General features: G+C 37.1%; 1 protein-coding gene across 1 annotated transcript in view; it reads left to right on the top strand.

The window, feature by feature from the left end:
• Positions 1–13,822, top strand: part of LOC106880741 (WW domain-binding protein 11) — a 19,869-nt gene extending 6,047 nt beyond the window's left edge. Inside the window, exons 5-14 of the mRNA XM_014930834.2 lie at positions 736–823; positions 2,297–2,368; positions 3,744–3,849; positions 5,697–5,824; positions 7,028–7,120; positions 7,873–8,195; positions 9,590–9,803; positions 10,636–10,821; positions 11,614–11,919; positions 12,869–13,822. Coding sequence (XP_014786320.1) covers positions 736–823; positions 2,297–2,368; positions 3,744–3,849; positions 5,697–5,824; positions 7,028–7,120; positions 7,873–8,195; positions 9,590–9,803; positions 10,636–10,821; positions 11,614–11,919; positions 12,869–13,005 — 1,653 coding nt within the window. The 3' untranslated portion in view covers positions 13,006–13,822. The remainder of the gene's footprint in view (positions 1–735; positions 824–2,296; positions 2,369–3,743; positions 3,850–5,696; positions 5,825–7,027; positions 7,121–7,872; positions 8,196–9,589; positions 9,804–10,635; positions 10,822–11,613; positions 11,920–12,868) is intronic.
• The last annotated feature ends 7,720 nt before the right edge of the window (positions 13,823–21,542 follow it).

The following is a 21,542-nucleotide window of genomic DNA, read 5'->3' on the forward strand; positions in this document are numbered from 1 at the left end:
ATATATATATATATATATATATATATATACATATATATATATAACAGGTATGGCCATGTGATTCTCCCAGTCACACACCCTATCTTCTTAAAAAGGAAGGTTGTCATATATAAAAGCCAATGTCAGTCTTCAAAAAATCTCTCATGCTTCAATCTTTAAAAAAATTAAGTACACATTGAATAATATTGCCCTTATTATACAAAAATGACAGAATGCTCATGACTGGAATGCTGTTTATCATAGGTCTGTTCCTCGAACAAAACCTGGGGATAAGCAGTAACAAATAGGAGAACCCTTATGTGGTAACCAACGTCAGAGCCACTGAATGTTCATTGAAACTGCTAGAAACAACAGCTAGAAACATGCTAGCCATATTCTAAATTGTAGTACTCCATTTCATATGCATATTACATAGTCTTGGATATGGCGAGGAGAACAAATGTTAAGAAATAATGACACCAGTGTTAATTATAATGATGATGAAGTTGCAATAGAAAAAGGGTTAATTGAAACATGCACTACGATTTTAACCTAAATCTTATTGTCACTTTAAACTAATCTCTGTATATGGAAATATCCATGTAAGATATTATTGAATGGCATTTTGAAGAACAGGTTGTAAATTTTTGTTAAAAAGTTAGATGCATATTTGACATTAATAAAAAAGAGTCTATTATTGCTTGATTTTGTTTGCAATATTTTAGTATGACTTTTGTTTTTCATCTCGTCTTACAGGATAAAGAAAATCCTGAGTATGCATTAGAACTAAGGCGAGCAGAGTCTGAGTATGATAAGAAGAGGATCCAGTTACAGATATACTTTGGTTAGTTCTACAGCCATTCACATCAACTGCAACTATTTTTTTAACCAATTAGGGAACCTCTAGAAACAGCTTCTAAATCTCCTTCAAACCAAACCCCACGATCTTTAAAAAAGAGAAGGGTGTATTAGACAGTGTTAGTCTTATATAGAGAGAAACACACATGATGGACACTCTAGACAATGTTAGTCTCAGATATACAAAGAGACAAGATGAGGACAGCTCAAATGCTTTTGATCATAAGTCTGATCAGTCAGGCTGACCTAAGGCTAAAGAGCACAACAGAGGTCACAGCTTGAATACTTTTACCCATAAATCTGCTTAGTCAAGAATGATTGAGCGTTGAATCAGTAGCAATGTCAAAATAACAACTAAAAGAGTAAGTGGTTTCCAATACTCAAATTTTCCTCTAAACTTTTCTTACTGTCTTACATATACAAACAGCAGATTTCTAGTCCATAGCTGTTGGAGAATAAGCCAAAACAGATGAGAGGGTGTTGTTTGAGGGTTAACTAAATTATAGGGGACCACTGAGTTGGACGCACTAATTTATGGATCATTAATAATTTACCTTGAAAAAAGTGGTGTGCACCGACGCAGTTATTGTAAGCGAGAGAATCACTTCTCGATTTATCTTAGCGTGGTTCGAAATTTAAATCGAAGAATAATGAAGGAGTTATAAGATCTTAAATTTTATAGTCATAAATAGCCATATATAGCACCATTTCATCTTTATTTGAAATCAACATGGTACAACCTTTGGCAAATAAGTTACACTTGTTTACTGGAGGGATTCAACAGTAAATGTCCAAATTGTATGACTGAAATATGCAACATACAATAAATTGAAGCTACAACTAGAAATGCTAGAAATTATTTATAAGTTCTGTTCATTTTTAACAATCACTTCTCCATGCTTGCATGGGTCAGATGGAATTTGTTGTGGCAAGGTTTCTACAGCCAGATACCTTTTCTGTCACCATCACTTACCTGTTTCCAAGCTAGGTAATATTTCTTCATGGCCAGGTATATTTTTCATGGAAGACTGAAAAATGAACAACATCGCTTGTATGGCAGTGATGCCTATTTACAATCATCACATGATGTCAAGACAAAGGTACACACACGCATGCTCGTATATAGATACATATACGATATGCTTTATTCAGGTTCCATACCAAATCCACTCATAAGGCTTTGGTTGGCCCCAGGTTATATGAGAAGACACTTGCCTAAGTTGTTGTGCAGTAAGATTGGATATGGTTGGGAAGCAAGCTTCTTGCTGATAAAGTTTATAAAGTTAAATTTAAAAATAAAAACATATGAGGATTACACTTTTAAAGTTCTGGAAATTAAAGTTGATTTGTCAAATGTTCCAGTGGTTTATAATCTCAGGAATATTTTGTAAGATTTAATCATCTTCTTGTCACCTCTAGACCTTGTGTATTTCAATTAAATATTACTTTTATATTTCAGAACAAGTGAAGAATGCTGAACGTGTACAACTGGATCAGATTCCTCTGCCTGACTTACCCTTGGAATACACCAGTAAATTAACATATTTGTTATCTACTTTCTTTTTGTCCTTGTAATGATTAATGATGTTCTTCATTTTCAGTGTTTAAAATATGAGTCTTTCGGAATTACCAGATGAAGATCTAATTAATGTTAACCAAAACTATTGTATTATATATAAAGTGTGTGTGTGTGTGGACACTGCAAACTATGTCCCAGGTAATCCATTTGGAGGACACTAACCCCAAAGAAGGAGTTGTTCAGGGTGGAGGCTCCTCTTTGGTCCTCTTTCATTCGACAGCTTCTTTAGTATTTGTGGCATGATTGAATGCTTTCAATACACTTTGCATAGAGGTTGGTGATAGAAGATACATCTAGCATAGATAGCAAGCCAAAAAAATGAAATACATGAGCAAGACATGGACTCTGCAAGGTGCAATGCAAGCTAGCCATTTAGGAGAGTTGTAACTCTAAGTAAGAACTCATACAGATATACAGGGGAACTCTTAAATATTTCTTATTTCTTTATTGCCCACAAGGGGCTAAACATAGAAGGGACAGACAAAGGGATTAAGTCAATTATATCGATCCCAGTGCGTAACTGGTACTTAATTTATCAACCCTGAAAGGATGAAAGGCAAAGTCGACCTCGGCAGAATTTGAACTCAGAACATAACGGCAGACGAAATACTGCCAAGCATTTCGCCCGGTGGGGTAACATTTCTGCCAGCTTACCGCCTTAAATATTTCTGCATAGGAAAATATCTCACATGCAAGGAGCACAATAAAATGCATACAGCTCACACTATATGATGTGTTGGCTTGCTTCTCAGTTGCTGCATGTGCAAGATGATGCATACTATGTCAAGTATGAGACTCATCAGACCCATACCAGAATGGAAATCCAGATGTAAATTGGTGTGGTGATTATTGTATGTATGCTTTATAAACTATATAAATCAGACTGGAGCCTGGTGTTGCCATCCGGTTTCACCAGTCCTCAGTCAAATCGTCCAACCCATGCTAGCATGGAAAGCGGACGTTAAACGATGATGATGATGATGATGATGATAAATATCAAAATATAATATCTTATCTTAATGATCTTTATTAATTAGAATTTTTTTTTTTTTTTTTATCTAGAAACATATTTAAATAAATTATGTTAAAGTTTTAATTGTGAAAATGATTTCATGTGATATAAAAATTAAGTTTAAATCAACATATTGTAAGATCAAGGAAGATTGTTTAAATTCTATAATCAGCCTTTAGCAATAATTTAGTTAATTTTCTATATCTCTGTTATAAACTTAGATTTAAAGAAGTTGAACATGAACCATTGAATATTTATTTCCACTGTTTGAACTATAAATGTTTCATTGGGTTTTTTTTTTTGTTCTTCACTCAGTTCCTTCTATGATTCCTTTACCAAATGAAATGCCTCCTCTTGGTGCAATACCAGCTCCAAACCAGAAACAACCTGTAGGCATTCTTAAAAAACCATCCTTGTTTGTGTAAGTATTGCTTTATGAGTTGTTTTTTTGCTTGTCTTGATTAGGCTTTTCAATACCACCCTACCCTGCTTATACTAAAGGATTCATATTTAAATTAAAATCTCAATTAATGTGAATGATATGGTGAAATTTCAGTTGGTCAACACCATCATAGTATATACAAGTACTAACCCTCCTCCAAAATCTTGAATATATCAAAATCATCATCATCATCATTATCATCGTTTAACGTTCGCTTTCCATGCTAGCATGGGTTGGACGCTTTGACTGAAGACTGGCGAACCAGACGGCTGCACCAGGCTCCAATCTGATCTGGCAGAGTTTCTACAGCTGGATGCCCTTCCTAACACCAACCACTCCGAGAGTGTAGTGGGTGTTTTTATGGGACCAGTCAGGCAGTACTGTCAACGGCCACGCTCAAATGGCGTTTTTTACATGCCACCTGCACAGGAGCCAGTCCAACAGCACTGGCAACGACCTCACTCGAATGTTTTTTCACGTGCCACTGGCACAAGTGCCAGTAAAGCGACACTGGTAACAAATATTGGATTCATTTGCGGTTCGGGCATGGATAGGCACTGGCGTGGCTGTGTGGTGGTTAAGAAGCTTGCTTCCCAGCCACTTTGTCCTGAGTCCAGCTTCACTGCATGGCATCTTAGGTAAGTGTCCTCTACAATAGCCCTGTGCTGACCAAGGCCTTGTGAGTGAATTTTGTAGACAGAAGCTGAGAGAAGCCCTCTGCATCATCATCATTGTCATCATTTAACATATACTTTTCCATGCTTGCATGGATCAGGCAGAATTTGTTGAGGTAGATTTCCTATGGCTGGCTGCCCTTCATTTGTTTCAAAACAAGCACTGTTTCTCATAGCCTGGTATAATTTTTTCATCCTTTTCCATTAAATTTATTAAATTACTTATTAAAGTCCTTTGTTACGGTTGTACCTAATGTAATGGAAGCAACTCATCATCATCCCCGAAGAGTTATGCCCCCATGATTTCCCCACAAAATGTAAACAATACAAATGATTGTATTTGTAACTTTTATGCTGATTTAAAATGTATGGATTTCACAATTATCCTCTCCAGACAAGAAGCTTGAATTAACCCATTTATAGTTTGTTTTGCTTAATACTCACACATACACACATACACCTAGTCCACTTCCATATAGTCATTAAACAAAGACTAGAAAATTTGGTACATTTTTAATTCCATGTTACACTTCATTACAGTATAGGAAATACATTATAAATATTAGTATTAATATTATAAATATGATAAATTTATAATAAGAATATACATTTTGAGAATATGGAGAGGATCTCCTAACTGTAACTTCTCATTCATTTGATTATGAGAATATACATATGTGCTTCATGTGGACACAGCTTGGATTATAACTTGTTCTCTACATTTCAGCAGAACTTCTAGAGTGACTCAAGAACTGATTCTTTTACTTGCTTAAGTCATTTGACTGCGACTATACTGGAGCACCACCTTAAGGGGTTTTAGTTGAACAAATCAACTCCAGGATTTAGTCTTTGTAAGCCTGGTACTTATTCTATCGGTCTCTTTTGCCAAACCACTAAATTACAGTGCTGTAAACACAGCAGCATCGGTTGTCAAGCGATAGTGGCAGGGACAAATACACAAATATATATATATGGAATTTGAACAGTGTCTAATGAGTTGGAACAAATACTGCCAGGCATTGTATCCAATGCAGCCATCCTGTATTTTTTCCTCTTTTTCTTAATATATATATATAGAGAGAGAGAGAGAGAGTCAGTTTTTACTATTAATGCATTTATTCTCTTAATGAATATAAACCTTTTTTTTTCTAGTCCTAAAACTGGTGATGGTAAAATCATTGATATGAAACTGTACATAGAAAAATCACCTCCAGGACCTCCACCTGGCTCACCTCCTCCTCTTACTGACAGTGAAGATGAAGAGTATGATCCTGAAAAAGGTAAGACATTCTTATTACTATTTCTGCATATTATACATTTCCTTTTAATCTTTTCTTTCTTTTATTCATATACTCTTCAACCTTTACCCGAATCTCTTGACCTTATTTTTTCATTAGTTAAAAATATCCCAATATTTTTTTATTTCTTTCAAGCTTTTAAGTCTTAACTGCTAAATTCTAGATTGTCTATTATATTATTACTATCACTATATATTATCTCATATAAAAATTTTCATTAATTTTTTTCCTACTATAGCTCCAAACCAATGAATGAATTTGGTATCTGGGGACTAAAAGAGTCCCGTTGTATATAAATATCTGTGTGTGTTTGTGCTTCTTTTTCTTGACATTGCCGAATAGTTGCAAATGAATGTCACTAGCATACAAGCAATGTCTTTCATTTCTACTTTTACCTGGGGAAACATGTCCTACCATAGAAAAATATTATTTTGCTTGGAAACAGGTGAAAGTTGGTGACAGAGTGGGTATCAAGCTGTAGAAAATCTGCCTCAATGAATTCAGTCTGACCAATGCAAGCAATGAAAATTAGGTGTTAAAACAATGGTTATGATGATGATGATGATGTAGTACCTTTTATTCAGTCAGTTCAACGTTCTTTCTGTATTGATACATTTTGGGACAGACAAAGGGATTAAGTCGATTACATCGACCTGAGTGCATAACTGGTACTTAATTTATTGACCCCGAAAAAATGAAAGGCAAAGTCAACCTCGGCGGAATTTGAACTCAGAACATAACGGCAGACGAAATACCACTCAGCATTTTGCCCGGCGTGCTAACGTTTCTGCCATCTCGCCACCTTTTGGGACTGTACCTCTTGCTATTCAGTGGCAGTGGAGCATGATGCAGTCCTGGGGCTCATTGGATTGTCAAACTGTCCAATCCATGTCAGCATAAAACATGGACATTAAATGGCAATGATAATTCTATCAGCTTATATAAAAGAAAATGGCTAAAAATTTCAGAAATAGTTTTGTTACAGATCTCAATTCACATATTTAATTCTTATTGACAGCCATAACTTTCTTTAATGATACAAGATGAATATAACTGTAAATCTTAGGGTGTATACTGGGTGATTCTGCTACCTGCAGGTGTAAAACCAAATCAGTAACTGCTCAGATTGGTGCAATATTTTTCTCTCGCTGCCCATTTTGACATTTGTGTTTCTTTCTGTTGTAGATATTCATGAAATCATTGGTAATGTAGAGGTTGAGGAACAAGCAGCTGAAGTTGTACAAAATGTTCCTGAGCCTGTTGGAGAACCACCTGCTGGTATGGTTTGCTACTTTTTTTTCGTTTTACTCATAACCCAATACACTCCTTATTTATTACAAAGTCTTAAGCCTTGTTTCTACTGCATCAATGAATGTGTTTGCAAGAAAGGAAATGTATTGTATCCTTAATCGAACTTTGACATTTTAATTTATTCTATTTCTTTCAACATTACAAATGTGTGTGTGTGTGTGTGTATTATATACTCGCATGCATATGTGTGTGTATGTGTGCAGGCATGGCTGTATAGTTAAGAAGTTTGTTTTGCCATCGTGTGGAATCTTGGGCAAGTGACTTCTGTTACAGCCCTGAGCCAACCAAAGCCTTGCAAGTGGATTTGGTTGATGGAAACTGGAAAAAGCCTTTTGTAAATGCGTGTGTGTGCCCGTGTGTGTATATATATATATATATATATATATATATATATACACACACATAGATATGTACATTTATATGTGTTTGTGTGTACCTTTATCTAGACATCATGTGATGTTTGTAAGGAGCATCACCATCATACTTGTGAAGTTATTCATTTCCAGTCTTCCATGAAAAATATGTCTAGTGATGTAGAAATTTGTTGGCAAGAAGGGCATCCAGATGTAGAAAATCTGCTTCGGAAATTCCGTCTGACCCACACATGGAAAAGTGGACATTAAATGATTGACAAATAACATTAAATTTATTGGTTGAAATATTTTAGATATCTCTCTCTAATTTTAATTTTTTTATTGTTTGTTTTTCAATTGTTTTAGCTAAAATTAGAAAAATCCGTTTTGCTGACGACAAGGCAAAGGCAGCGCCTGAGGAAACTGAAAAAGAGTTTAAGTATCAGTTTGCAAAGAAAATCCGTAAGAATGTCACACCTCTACAAGCGATGATGTTGCGTATGGCTGGACAACAGGCCCCTGATGTACAGGAAGAGGATGAAGACGAAGAGAAAGATGAAGAGAGTGACAGTAAAGACAGCAAGGAGAAAGAGAGTAAATCAAGAGAGCAGAACAGTTCTGATAGTGAAGAGGATGACTCTAAGGATGTCACTGAAGAGGATGAAAATACAAATGCTGAACAGAAAAATGTAACACTTCATTTTTTTTTCTCAACTTGCCTTTATATTTTATAAGATAATATACACTGACACTCCATTGCTTATGATGACAAGTATTCCAGTTGATCCAATCAATGGAATAGCCTACTCATGAAATTTATGTGCAAGCATCATGGCTTATGAGGACTTTTTAGTTTTGTTGAGAGCAAGACAACTTCCATAATGCTAATGCATCAAAAATACACTTAATACACTCTGTAAAGTAGTTGGTGTTAGGAAAGGCCATAAAAAGACCCTTACCAAGACTGAAACACTAGAGCAATACATGGTCTTCCAATCTGACTGATACAGTCAAACTGTCCACTTCATGCCAGCATGGAAAGTGGATGTGAAATGATAATGATACACACACACACACACACACACACTATTTTACTTCCTATTTTTCCTACTGGCATGGATTGCACAACATGTATATGCATATGTTTATTAAAAGTAGTTGTTTTCATGTATAGTTATATATAAAAACAATCAAACATTAATAAATTGGTCACTCAATACATTTAAGGTTAACAGTGACTTGGAATTTTAGCTCTGTTGTCTTTCGACTTGACTGTCTGACAAAGGCAACTGAGTCAAAATTAAGATTGCACCCTTTCCTGATCAATGAGCTTAATGTGTCCATTTATACTTTACTTAGTGTTGACATGTGTGAAGGCACGTGACTTAGTGGTTAGGGTGTTCAGCTCACAATTACAAGGTCATGAATTCGATCTCCAGTGGCGTGTTGTATCTTTGAGCAAGATATTCTATTTTGCATTGCTTCTGTCCACTCTGCTGCCAAAAATGAGTATGTACTCCTGTATTTCAAAGGGCCAGCCTTGTCACACCCTACATCATGTTGAACCTCCCCGAGAACTACTTCAAGGGTATGTGTGTCTGTGGAGTGCTCAGCCACTTGCATGTTAACCCATTACCTACTAGGGATCACTCATATGAGATCACTTAAAAATGACAAATTTCGTAATTATCTGTCAATATTTACACATATCTAACCTTTTTGCTATATCTACTAGGTATATTTCTCTGATATTCAAATGAGGTTTGCTAATTTTTCACCCAATATCTTGCTTATTTCTATTTTAAATGTTATTTTGATCATTCCAGTGTGTTTCTAAGGCTGTTTTATGCTAGAAATCAATGTTTCATAAAAAAATTCCAGTTGATAGAATTGTGGGAGGTAATGGAGCTAATGTTATGATCAAGCTGTCTGGTTGATCAAATCAAATGGAACACTCATTGTCATAACCAATGGAGTGCCATAGAGAGTGTAGACATAAAGGTTACTTGTTTGACTTTTTATTATTGACAGTGTAAATTCATTTTTGGTTTTATAGTAAACATAGGGTGTTTTCACTTTCTAGCTCTCAGATGAAGAAGACAATGCTAAGCAGAATTCCGATACAGGCACTCAAGATAATAAATCTGGACCAATTATGTCGATGGCACCTGTAGTACCAACAGCAACAGACATCCCTTCACATCCTAATAAGCTGATTCCTCCAGGTCCACCTCCAGGACTACCTCCTGGAGGACCACCAGGGGTTCCACCAGGGGTTCCACCAGGGGTTCCACCAGGTCAGTAAAACTTTTTATTTCTGAAAAGGACAAAAACAGAAGAAGGGGATGGTGGGAGCCAGAGTTTGGGAAGGACAGAGATAGGGGTTAGTACATTGTGTTGAAAGTGGGGTAGATGTTGAGAACAGTGCATTATATTGGTGGGAGTCAGAAATTAGGAGACATTGTGTTATTTTAGGAAGGTCAAAGGAATGGTAACAGTGCATTATGTTGGGCAGAGCAGGCAGAAGTTCAGTGACAGTGCATTCTGTTGGGGAGGACATTAAGTTGTTGGGGTAACATAAGTAAAAGTAAAGGCTACCTTTTCAAGTCATGTCGACTTCTAAGGGCTTATCTGGATGGGATGCTGGTCTGACACAAGATTACTAATTTTTGCCAGCTGAGTGGACTGAAACACCATGAAATGAACTGTTTTGCTCAAGAACACAACATGTTGCCTGGCCCAGGAATCGAAACCATGATCATATGATCATGAATCCAACACCTTAACCAGTAAGCTATGTACCTCCACTAACATAAGTAAGGGATAGTGCATTATGTTAGGAGAGGAGAGCAAAGGTTCAGGAAGAGTGCATTATGTCAAGGAGAAAAAGAGATTGGGAGACAATGCTTTATGGCAGAGAGGTAAGTTGAAGTGGAACAGTACTATATCATTTATTTGGCTGATGAACCATTCTGTTTCTAAAAGAAGGAGTTCTTTTATTTATTAAAGACACAATATTTCAGTAGTTTATCTCCATACAAATGGATTTCATTATTTGAATTAATTTTACTTTTTACTTTGTCAGGTGTTTGTGAATGTATTTATTTTGTTAATTCTTTTTCTTTTTAGGTCCACCACCTGGAGCACCAGTATTTATGAGACCTCCACCTCTGCGGCCTCCAGCTGGCACTATGCCGCGTCTCTTACCACCAGGTCCACCACCAGGAAGACCTGCTGGTTTACCTCCTGGTCCACCACCTGGCCTACCACCTAATCTGCGTGGTTTACCTCCCAGATTGCCCCAAGGACCACCTGGTGAGTGAATTTTCTGTTGTTTTTTGTAAATTTTTTTCTCCTTTTAATGAATCTCTCTGAGAACTGCTTTAAGGGTACGTGTGTCTGTGGAGTGCTCAGCCACTTGCACTTTAATTTCATGAACTGGCTGTTCCATTGATCAGATCTAGGACACTCATTCTAACCAGTAGAATGCTAGAAAAATGTAGAGACATCATTTTTGTATTTGATAATAGTAAAAGTTAATCATTTCACCAACCTCAGGTCTAATACCTTGACAGTTTTTACAGCATTATTGTTTGGGGATATAAATCTTCCTGAGTTGAGAGTGTCAGCGTATCACACCAAATTTTCTCTGAGGGCTCTGGTAGTTACCCCTTTTTAGTCAGAGGTTTAACATGTTGCCCTGTTTCATGCCACCCAGTACTTTACACAAAGTACTCTAGTACTTCCCATGAAGTTTTTTTTCTGTTACTAACATTAGGACTTTTCCTACTGTTTACCCCTGCAGACTTGCAAACATGCCAAATGAATTGAGCCACAGCACCTGTGGTGTCAATGTTAGAGGAGAGAGAAGGGTGAGACCCAAAAGGAAATGATGGCCTTACACCATTATGTTACCATCTTGCTCCCATCTTGCTCAAATACATAGATGTAAGGTTCAATTTTTCAGCAAGGAAAACATTACACTTTCTTTCGTTTTCCTTCCCCTTCTCTCTCTCTTTCTTTTTTCTTCTTTGTATTATATACTAATGTGCATAAAAAACTGCATAAAAAATTTTGGGGTTTTGATTCTGTTTTCTGTATTTTCAGGTGTTGTTCCACCCCGACTCATACGACCTCCTGGAGCATTACCAAGCATCCCACCTCCTGGCCTGCCTCCTCCGCCTGGTGTGACTGGGCTCGGTCCACTAAATGCCAGTGTGTTGAGTGCCCCTCCAAGCATTGTGAAACCTCCATTAAAATCCAGTGAGGACAATGTGAAATCTGGCAGCAGTGCCACTATTGAAGCCAAGCCCCAGATCAAGAACCTCCTGGCTGATGTGACACGATTCACTCCAACAGCTCTAAAAGTAAAGAGGGGTATTCGTGATGCTAGAGGTCGTGTAAAGATAATCAGTAAGTATTGTTGCTTCATGTCTTTATTTCTGCTTTTCCTGTTTGCTGTTTTATTTTCATGTCTCTATGCTTGCATGGATAGGTTGGTTTTTACGGCTGAATGACCTTCATGTTGCTAACCACTCTACTTTGAGGTAGAAGTAATGCATTTTTTTTTTTTTTTTTTTTTGTTAATCCAACAAACAGGAGTACGCAAAGTTATGTTCGTTGGCAAATATGGTCAATGCTATGCTTCACTGATGCTGTCATAATAAGTTTCAGACAAACTGAAAATAACTGACACCCCCTTTCCAGCTATACCAGCATGGAAAGCTAACAAAATAACAGTGATGACGATGATGATGATGAGATATATTAGATATATCATCATCATCATCATCATCATCATCATCATCATCATCATCATCATCATCATCATCATCGTTTAACGTCTGCTTTCCATGCTAGCATGGGTTGGACGACTTGACTGAGGACTGGTGAAACCGGATGGCAACACCAGGCTCCATGTATATAATTTTAATGTCTGGAGGTGCAATGGCCCAGTGGTTAGGGCAGCGGACTCGCAGTCATAGGATCGCGGTTTCGATTCCCAGACAGGGCATTGTGAGTGTTTATTGAGTGAAAACACCCAAAGTTTCTGTTGTGCCTGTAATTCAAAGGGTCAGCCTTGTCACACTGTGTCACGTTGAATATCCCCGAGAACTACGTTAAGGGTACACGTGTTTGTGGAGTGCTCAGCCACTTACACGTTAATTTCACGAGCAGGCTGTTCCGTTGATCGGATCAACTGGAACCCTCGACGGAGTGCCAACAACAAATTTTAATGTCTACTTTTCCATGTTTGGATGAGAGAGAGAGAAAGAGAGAGTAGGGGATGATTAAATAAGTGTACATGTGTGTTTGTGTTCACATTAACATATATTCACATGACAACTATTTTTGTTTTTAGATCCTAATCTGACAGCAAAGGAAGAAGAAAAGAGACCTTCCGGAATGCAGAATAAACCCACACCCACAGTGACACAGACGAAAACTAAGGATGATGTTTATGAAGAGTTTATGAAAGAAATGAAAAACCTTTTGTAATTACACTTCTCCTGTTGAGAACTGTGTTTGCTTGGGTATCGTTGGCAAGATTACAGCCTCTGTGTCTTACCTTGGGTGGCTTGCCTTATATCCAACACTTGTCATGTACATTTTCATTATTAGCAACCTAAGCAACACATCTTTATTAAAACACTAATTATACATATATATATATATATATATATATATATATATATATTCCATGGGCTCACAAGTTCAAAAGAAGCTGTGCCTGGCCACTTAGAATAAAAGGCTCAAAGACAAGTCTGAGAGTGAATAAAACATATATTGAATCCATAATCATAAATCCAACTAAATGCATATTGTTTTGCTTATGGCTTTGCAAGAACAATTCCCAAACAATATATTTTGTTGGACTAATGATTGTGGATTAAATATCTTTTATATATATATATATGTATATATGTGTGTGTGTGTATATATTATATATATATAATATATACACACATATATAGCTTAGTTTGTACAGAACTCCTTTCTTGAACTGATTTTATGATTACAGTACATCTGCCTCCCTTTCAATTCCTCCTCTTCCTCTATATTTTGTGATCTCGAGTGCATTGTTGGTCTAAAGAAACTACAATCTCTCTATATTAGGCCCAGCTTCACAAAGACAAAGCTTCTTAATTTCTTGTGGCTTTGTTCCCCAGAAATCCGCACACACACACATGTTCTGTTATACAGAAACAAGTAATGGAGAGGATGTTAATTTTGAGGAGGTTTTATTATTTTTTTTTTTCAAATATTTTTGTTATATTGATAAAAAAGAAGAAAAAATAAATATGTATAAATTATTGATGCTTCGTTGTCTTGTATTTTTGTTTGTTTTATTCTTTTCTTTTATTTGTTTCAGTCATGCTGGGTCAGCACCACCTGGTGGGTTTTTGTAGATTACCTTTCCCCTCTGACCTACTCACATGACCTCCCCTATGCCTCTATTTCCTTCAGTGACTTTCACAGAATTCCTCCCCCACCTTGGTCTATTTCTCCCTTCCTGTTCCTTTTCCCTCACACCTTATGTTTACACATACCCCTTATTATGTTGGACAGCCCTAGATCTTCTTACAAAACCAACCCTATAGCTTTTTCGAACTTTATCCCTCCCTTTTTCTCAACCCTATCACTAATCTCTTTCCTCTCCCTTGTTCCCTGTAATTTTCCCCCATCTTCTCTTACTTACCATTCCCTCATCCCTCAGCCTAGGATCATTACCCACTTTCTCTTCTGGTCTGACTTTCCAAGTTACAACGTGATCATCACTAGTACTGGTGCCATGAGAAAAGCACTCTGTACATTCTGTAAAGTGGTTGGCATTAGGAAGGCATTCAGCCATTGAAACCATACCAAAAATAGACATTAGATTGTGTTAAAGTATCCAACCCATAACAACGTGGAATATGGATGTTCAATAATGACAATGATGTATGTATATACACATGCATGTACAAGGTCTGATCAATAAGCATCTGGACTGGTGCTCTAAAGACAACTGTAACACGTACCAAAGTAGTCCCCGTCGGAAGCCACACACTTAACCTACTGCTGTTTCCATTGATGGAAGCATTCCTGGAACTCATTTTTTGGGACAATCAGCAGCTGCCTCGTTGCATTCACTTTGAATTCTTTGACGTCCTGAAATCTTCCCTTCAAGCGGAATTTGATTTTTATAAAGAGGCAAAAGCTGCAAGGGTTGAAATCTTTGGAATACGGTGACAGTCAGACTTGGGGAATGCTGCACCTTGCCAAAAGCTGCTGCATAAGCTGTGCTGAATGGGCAGATGCATTGTCAGCCGAAAGCAGTTTTGGCATGCGTCTCATACCCAAATCGTCAGTGATAACGGACTGAACTGAACCGTAATTAATCAGCACATCCTCTGATAACTCACGGATGATGATCTGACAATTTCCTCTCACATATGCACACACATCTGCAATGTTTTTCTCAGTTCTGTTGGTTGCAAGTCTCCCAGAATGTTCATCACTCTCGACATTTTTTTGGCTCATACACTCCTCTTTATACACCTTCTGTAACTTTGCGTAGGCCTCTGAGCAGGTGTTGCCAAGCTTTTGGCAAAATTTGATGCAGATTCATGGTCAGTGTGATGATCACATGCTACACACGTTTCTTCCAAGCATTACTGTAAACAACAGGTGAGCTAGAACATTAAAACTTAGTGCAAATGCACAGCAATCATGTTTGTATGATGGCTGCAACTTGCTTTAAAGCAAGACCATCACTTGATTGTTCTCTTAAATATGAGCAGCTTTTCAGTCTTATTAGGAACCTTTAACTCTTGCAAAGATGTGGCAATGATGGGTGCCTCTTAAAGTAGGTGTTCAGAGAGAGAGAGTTTACCACTCATACTGACATATGCCTTTATTCCATTATCTAATTCTTCAGTGAATGTTTTGCCTGTCTACTGCCTGCCATAGCTTGCAGCACATAATAGAGATGTTAAAACAATCAAGTGAGACGCTGAGTTTGATGTTTACTGGGATTGAACATGAAACAATGTGGTTGCAGAGCAAACTTCTTAATCACACAGCCATATCTGTCTGCTGGATTTTCTTTTTCTTTCATATTTGTTTTTCTACTAGATTTTCTTTTTTTGTTTTCCTATTTGTTTTTTTTTTTTCCAAGCAGTAATAATTTATTGGCCTTTAGGGGGAAAAGAGAAACCTCAACAAAATGTTAGACACTATTAGAACAGTGTTTCTCAACCATTTTTTTGTTTTATCTATGGACCCCTTTCATTTCTATTTTACTCCAGTGTAGGGAGTAGTCATTTGATGTTTACAAAATCCTATTATATTTTTATGATTAAATATTATTAGGAATTGTATAAAATGTTCTTTTAGTATTTTGGATATTGTAGATGTATAACCAGTTCATTCTTTTATCTCTTACTTGTTTCAGTCATTAGACTGTGACCATGCTGGGGCACCACCTTGAACTTTCTTTTAAGCCTGGTACTTATCCTATCAGTTACTTTTTGTTGAATCACTAAGTTACAGGGACATAAACCCACTAACATCGGTTGTCAAACTGGTGGAAGGCAGACCCCGGTTGAGAACCACTGTAGTAGGAGAAAGGGCTTATTTTCATTTAGCCTGTGTCATAAATTTAATGTCTGTTTTTGATCAAGTAAATCTCTGATCAAAGGTGTTCCAGCAATGACCATCCCACCTTATTTCCAGACATTATATTTAAAAATACATTATCCCATGTGCCATACTTTTTCTAAAGATGGTAAGGTGTGAGATAAGGGAAATTTGGCTACTATTTCTAACAGGCCAAGTGACCACGTAGAAACTGTTTTATTGGCCCATTTCATCAGCCAGCAACCAGGAGTCAGCTTTCCATGACACTCTTGTGTTGTATGCAGACAATCACCCAGGCTCTTGCCTCCAGTCCATTCCTTGATGTTGTCAGCACACAAACATCTTTGATGACCTCTTGCTCTCTTCCTCTCCATAATATGGTCTTGGGTAGTGACTTATGGCACATTGTATGTTCAAAATATGATGACTACTGTGGACTTGATTTTTGACAATAGTTGTCTTTCGCCTCTCAGGTTTTCCAGTTCTGCAGCGTTTATTACTTTTTCTTCTCTATCACTATGTACATTGTCCAAGTTTCTGCCTCATAGAGGACAACTAGCATAATATAAGTTTACTTGCTTCAATTTTGGTGCAGTGTTATGTCTTCTGATGTGAAGATTGTTTTCATTCTTATAAATGTTGTTTTAGCCTTATTTAAAAGGCAAAGACAACGGTTATTAAACAGAACAAAAGGAAGAAAATATAAAACTAGATGGAAAGAAGCTTGAACAAATAATAAATCAGGGAGATCACTATGTAGAAGATACTCAAAGAATAAATAAGGTTAAAATTTATTGTCCCTTTTAATATTGCATTTATATCTGCTGGCAAAATGGCAAAGTTGTTAGAGCATTAGATGGAATGGTTAGTCCACATTACTCTATAAGGAGCATAGGGCCAATTTCTTTAGTGTATATATTTCTTCCAGGATGGGTTGCTGGTCTGTCACAGGATTACTCATTTTTGCCAGCTGAATGGACTGGAGAAACGAGAAATGAAGAATACAATGCACCACCCAGCCCAAGAATTGAAACCACAATTTTACAATGATGAGTCCTACTCCTTAACTGCTAAGCCATTTGCCTTCACATTGGATGGAGTATTTTGCAGTATTTGTCACAATACTTGTGCTCTGAGTTCAAATCTTGCTAATGTCAATTTTACCTTTCATTCTTTTGGAGTTGGGGTAAAAAGTTCTGTGTTCTGTAGCAGGAATATTTAGCAGACATGAGCATCTATGAATAAAAACTGAATCACTGTACCTGATGTAGAAACAAGTAAATGCTATGAATGCAATTCATCCAATTATTGATGATGTTATCAAGCACTGATTTAGAACAGGGTCTCATTAACAATTCCATTTTTGGTGCCATTTTCTCTCTGAAAGCAAAAGTTACATATAGATCTGTTTTTCTTCTAACCAGTGGTGTGTGTAAGCGATTAGTGGTGTGTGCCTTGAACTGGTCAGCTACAAGTGTGGCTGTAGCAGTCAAGACCAATGGCTGATGACGTCAGCAGCACAACCAAAATCACCTAGCTGCTAAAATCACATAATGAAGGCTATTACTTTTTTCTTGATACACAAATATATTACAAACTGCTGAACTGCTTTAACTTGGTCAGGACATTTTTCTGTTATTGGTTCTGATGATAACACATTGTTCTGTTTCACAATAAAATAAAATAATTTTGTATTTAAAAATCCAAACTGAATTTGTGTTCTTGCATTTATTGATATCAACTCAACTTAACCAAATTGTTTCACTGGTGACAACCCCACACTCGTAAAGGACATTATGCAGCTTCACAACATATTAAACAAGTTCAAAAACATCACTGAGATGTCAATACACTTCCCCAGCAAGAATGTTGCACAAGCATCAAACACTAACCAGTAAAAGCAGGTCAAAGAGAAGCTCCTTCAGAGCCTTTATGTGAGCTTGGGAGTTGGCAAGAGTTGAATATGTTACCATCAGTAGGGAAACAGATGTAGTTGTCCTTATGCAAGTCTTCCTTGGTCTCTCACAGCATCGTGCTGAAAATCATGAAGGGAAGTGGGGCTAGGACACAACTCTGTTTCACACTTGTTCTCAATAGGGAAGGGGTTTCAACAGGTATTTGAGCTGGCCCCACTGGCCCTTGTGTAGAGGATGGAGGACAAAGAGAGACTTGAGCCACTCCAGGATTCTCCACAGCCTATACTTACTAACCATATCAAATGTCTTGGTCAGATCTTTGAAAGCAGCGTAAAGGGCCATGTTTTGCTCTCTGAATTTCTCCTGTATATGGTGGAGGACAAAGACCACAATGATGCTTTGGACAGATTTCATCAGTTATGGCAGAGATGAGTCTTTCTAGAAGAACATACACCGGTATCTTGTCTGCAAGGGAAAACAACATGATGCCTTTGCAGTTGGAGAATTCTGACTTTTCTCCTTTGGACAGAGATACTTTTGTGGTGTTGTGCAGGTCATGCAGGATTTCCCTTCTCACCCAGCTCCATTAAAAGTGGTTAGTGAGTTTCTGAAGTCAGTTCCCACCATACTTGCATATTTCTGCTGGAAGACCATCTACACCAGGAACTTCATGATTTCTCAGCTTAGCAATCACTGCCTTTATCTCACTGATGGAAGGTGTGTTGTCCAGCTCTGTTTTTGCCTCCTGTTGTGATATTCTGGGAGTGCTTGCACAGAGTGTATGCCTGTCCCCAAACAGATTTGCAAATTGTTTAGTCCAGTGATGCATGATGTCATTATTCTCTTTCAGTAAAATTGATCCATCAACAGAGTGCAGAGGGGCTTGAGTTTGATTGGTAGGACCATATACTGTGTAAAATGCATTATAGAAAGATGTCTGCCTGGTCAGCATAACATTGTGCATTGTGTTCTCTCAGCAAGTGTTTCCCACCATTTTTTCTGGATATCTTGCAGTTTCCACTGGAGGATGCTGCTGGTAGACATGTAGGAAGACTTGGCTAACAAGCTGTTGGGGCTGGCAAGCACTGTTTGGTGACAAGTGCACTTCTAGTAGAGAAGTTACTGGATCTCGTCATCCTTTTCATCAAACCAGTCTTTGTTCTTTCTCAATGAGAAACCCACAACATCGGTTGTTTCAGCAGAAGGCACAGTTCAAGACAACCTGAAGACATGGATGGTCAAAACACTGGCATCTGCTTGACAACATCCTGTTGTGACAGACAGATATGAAGGACATGCTCCATAAGAGTCATGCAACATAAACCATAGGTTGGATTGTGAAAAAGTCAGATTGTCCATCAAGCATGTCAAGAAGAGAACTCCTCTAACAAAGAAACTAAAGAACAGTAAACTTCCACAACAGCAGGAAGAGCTTCAGTCAAGTTTGAACAGTAAGCATTTGAACATTGAAGTAGCTGAAACAGACCCACAGAAGTTCTGGTAAGGCCTGAAGATTAAGATATGGGAAACGGCAGCCAAGGTATACATACATGCACACATACATACATACACACATACATAAATATATTCATTCATTGTGAATGATGCCTATAGCAGTTTTTATTGTTGAATCACAAAGTCACAAACATAAACAAGCTGCACTGGATTTTGAGCAGGATCAATGTAAAAAACAAACAGGCATATACACATAAATATATATGCAAACACATAAATATGATGGGCTTCCATACAGTTTCTACTTACCAATTTTCACTCACAATGCATTGGTCTGTTGGCTATAATAGAAGGTACTTGCCTAAGATTGAACTCAAAATTATATGGCAGCAAAGCAAACTTCTTAACCATACATCTATGCATGCGTTTATAAATGTTGTTGAGAAAACTGAAAAACTGGTGCTTTATGAAGGAAGCTCTTTGAGATATTTGTTTTGCATTGAATTATGGACACTCCTCATGTCACCGTTGCCAGCAGAAATGCAATGAATCAGTAATAGGCTGGAATAACTGGAAATCTGTAACCAATTACACTTTTGTCCACTTATTGTAGTATAAATATATAAAAAAATGCCTCTGAATAGATTTGATTCATGAGAAATCTGATGATGTTTGCGAGATTTAACATGAGCAATGTTCCTCTAAAGTTGGCCATTATCATTTTAGATATTTTTATATTAATGTTTTCTCTCTACTGACTTGAAGAAGTTCTTTGGTTAAAGACTTTGTTACAGACATGTAGCAGGTTCTCCACTAAGTTTTTACAGTATATTGAAAAATTTCTACACTGATTAGGTTTCTTTTCTTAGAAGTTTCCTTCTTTTCATGACGTTAGAAACTTAACTAATCCCAAATTTACAACAGAATTTTTCTGAACTGAATCAATGCGGTGGTTAACATATGACTACTATCATTCTTCCCTGGGCTAGTTTCATGAGAGGCAGAGGATTTGCTAATCTGATTCACAAGCTGGGAAGAATTATGGAAGATTATCATTAAGGAAAAACTTCTGAGAGTCATATGTGTGTAATAACTTAAGGACTTTGACTTTGTAAATTGGCAAGTTATATGGGTTACCTTATGAGACTACAGGGTGCCTGCAAAAGTTATTAATACCATTTATAGTGACTTAGACTATTTGTCTTTAGCTAAAACCAGAGAGCATGGCATCATGCTTTAATCCTTTAGCATTCAGATTGATCTGTCTTATTTATTCATATTGTTTTGAATTAACCATGTGCTATTTTGTAGCTTCAAGATTTCAATGATGGGATTGTTTATTTTTAGAATGACATTGTAGTGTAGGTATGATTGATGGGATCTGGCTGATTTCAACATAAAACATGTAGAATAAATGCTAAAGAATAAACAGATTAAACGCTAAAGAGTTTGTGGTCTGTGGCTCACATTCTTGATATGGAGTTCAAGGATGATAAACCGTCTACTTAGCTTCTAATAAACCTTTAATCTGTTACCTTAGACATAGATCTTGAAGCCAATCATGGAAAAATTAAAGTGATGTGCATCAGTTTCAGGACAGATGGAAATTCATTCAGATTATCTTATGATGACAACGTAGAAGATTGTGCAAAGCATCAAGTACCTTAGATCCATGTATAATTTGAAAGTGATCTGCACATGTTACTGTTTAGGCTAAGGTAACATTACAGTAACTGGATCAACATTCTTTTCTCAAGTTGCAACAGTTCAGTACAATGGTTCTCTCAGAGCTACTGTTTAGCAAACATGGTCGATAATAAAGTATATGGGGAAGAAAATTAGGTTCTTTGCTGTAACCTGTTATGGAGTTTCTTTGCGTTGGCAAGTGGAAAAACTGTGTCATAAGGACATATGTGTGTGATGTGATAATGGGCATGTTGGGCTTAATATGTGACAATGGCATCATCAGTAATTTACATCGTACTAAACATACCAGCATAATACCATCAGTACAAAAAATGCATACCAACATAACTAGTACTA

This window comes from Octopus bimaculoides, chromosome 6 (assembly GCF_001194135.2).
Source record: "Octopus bimaculoides isolate UCB-OBI-ISO-001 chromosome 6, ASM119413v2, whole genome shotgun sequence".
NCBI classification, from domain to species: Eukaryota; Metazoa; Mollusca; class Cephalopoda; order Octopoda; family Octopodidae; genus Octopus; species Octopus bimaculoides.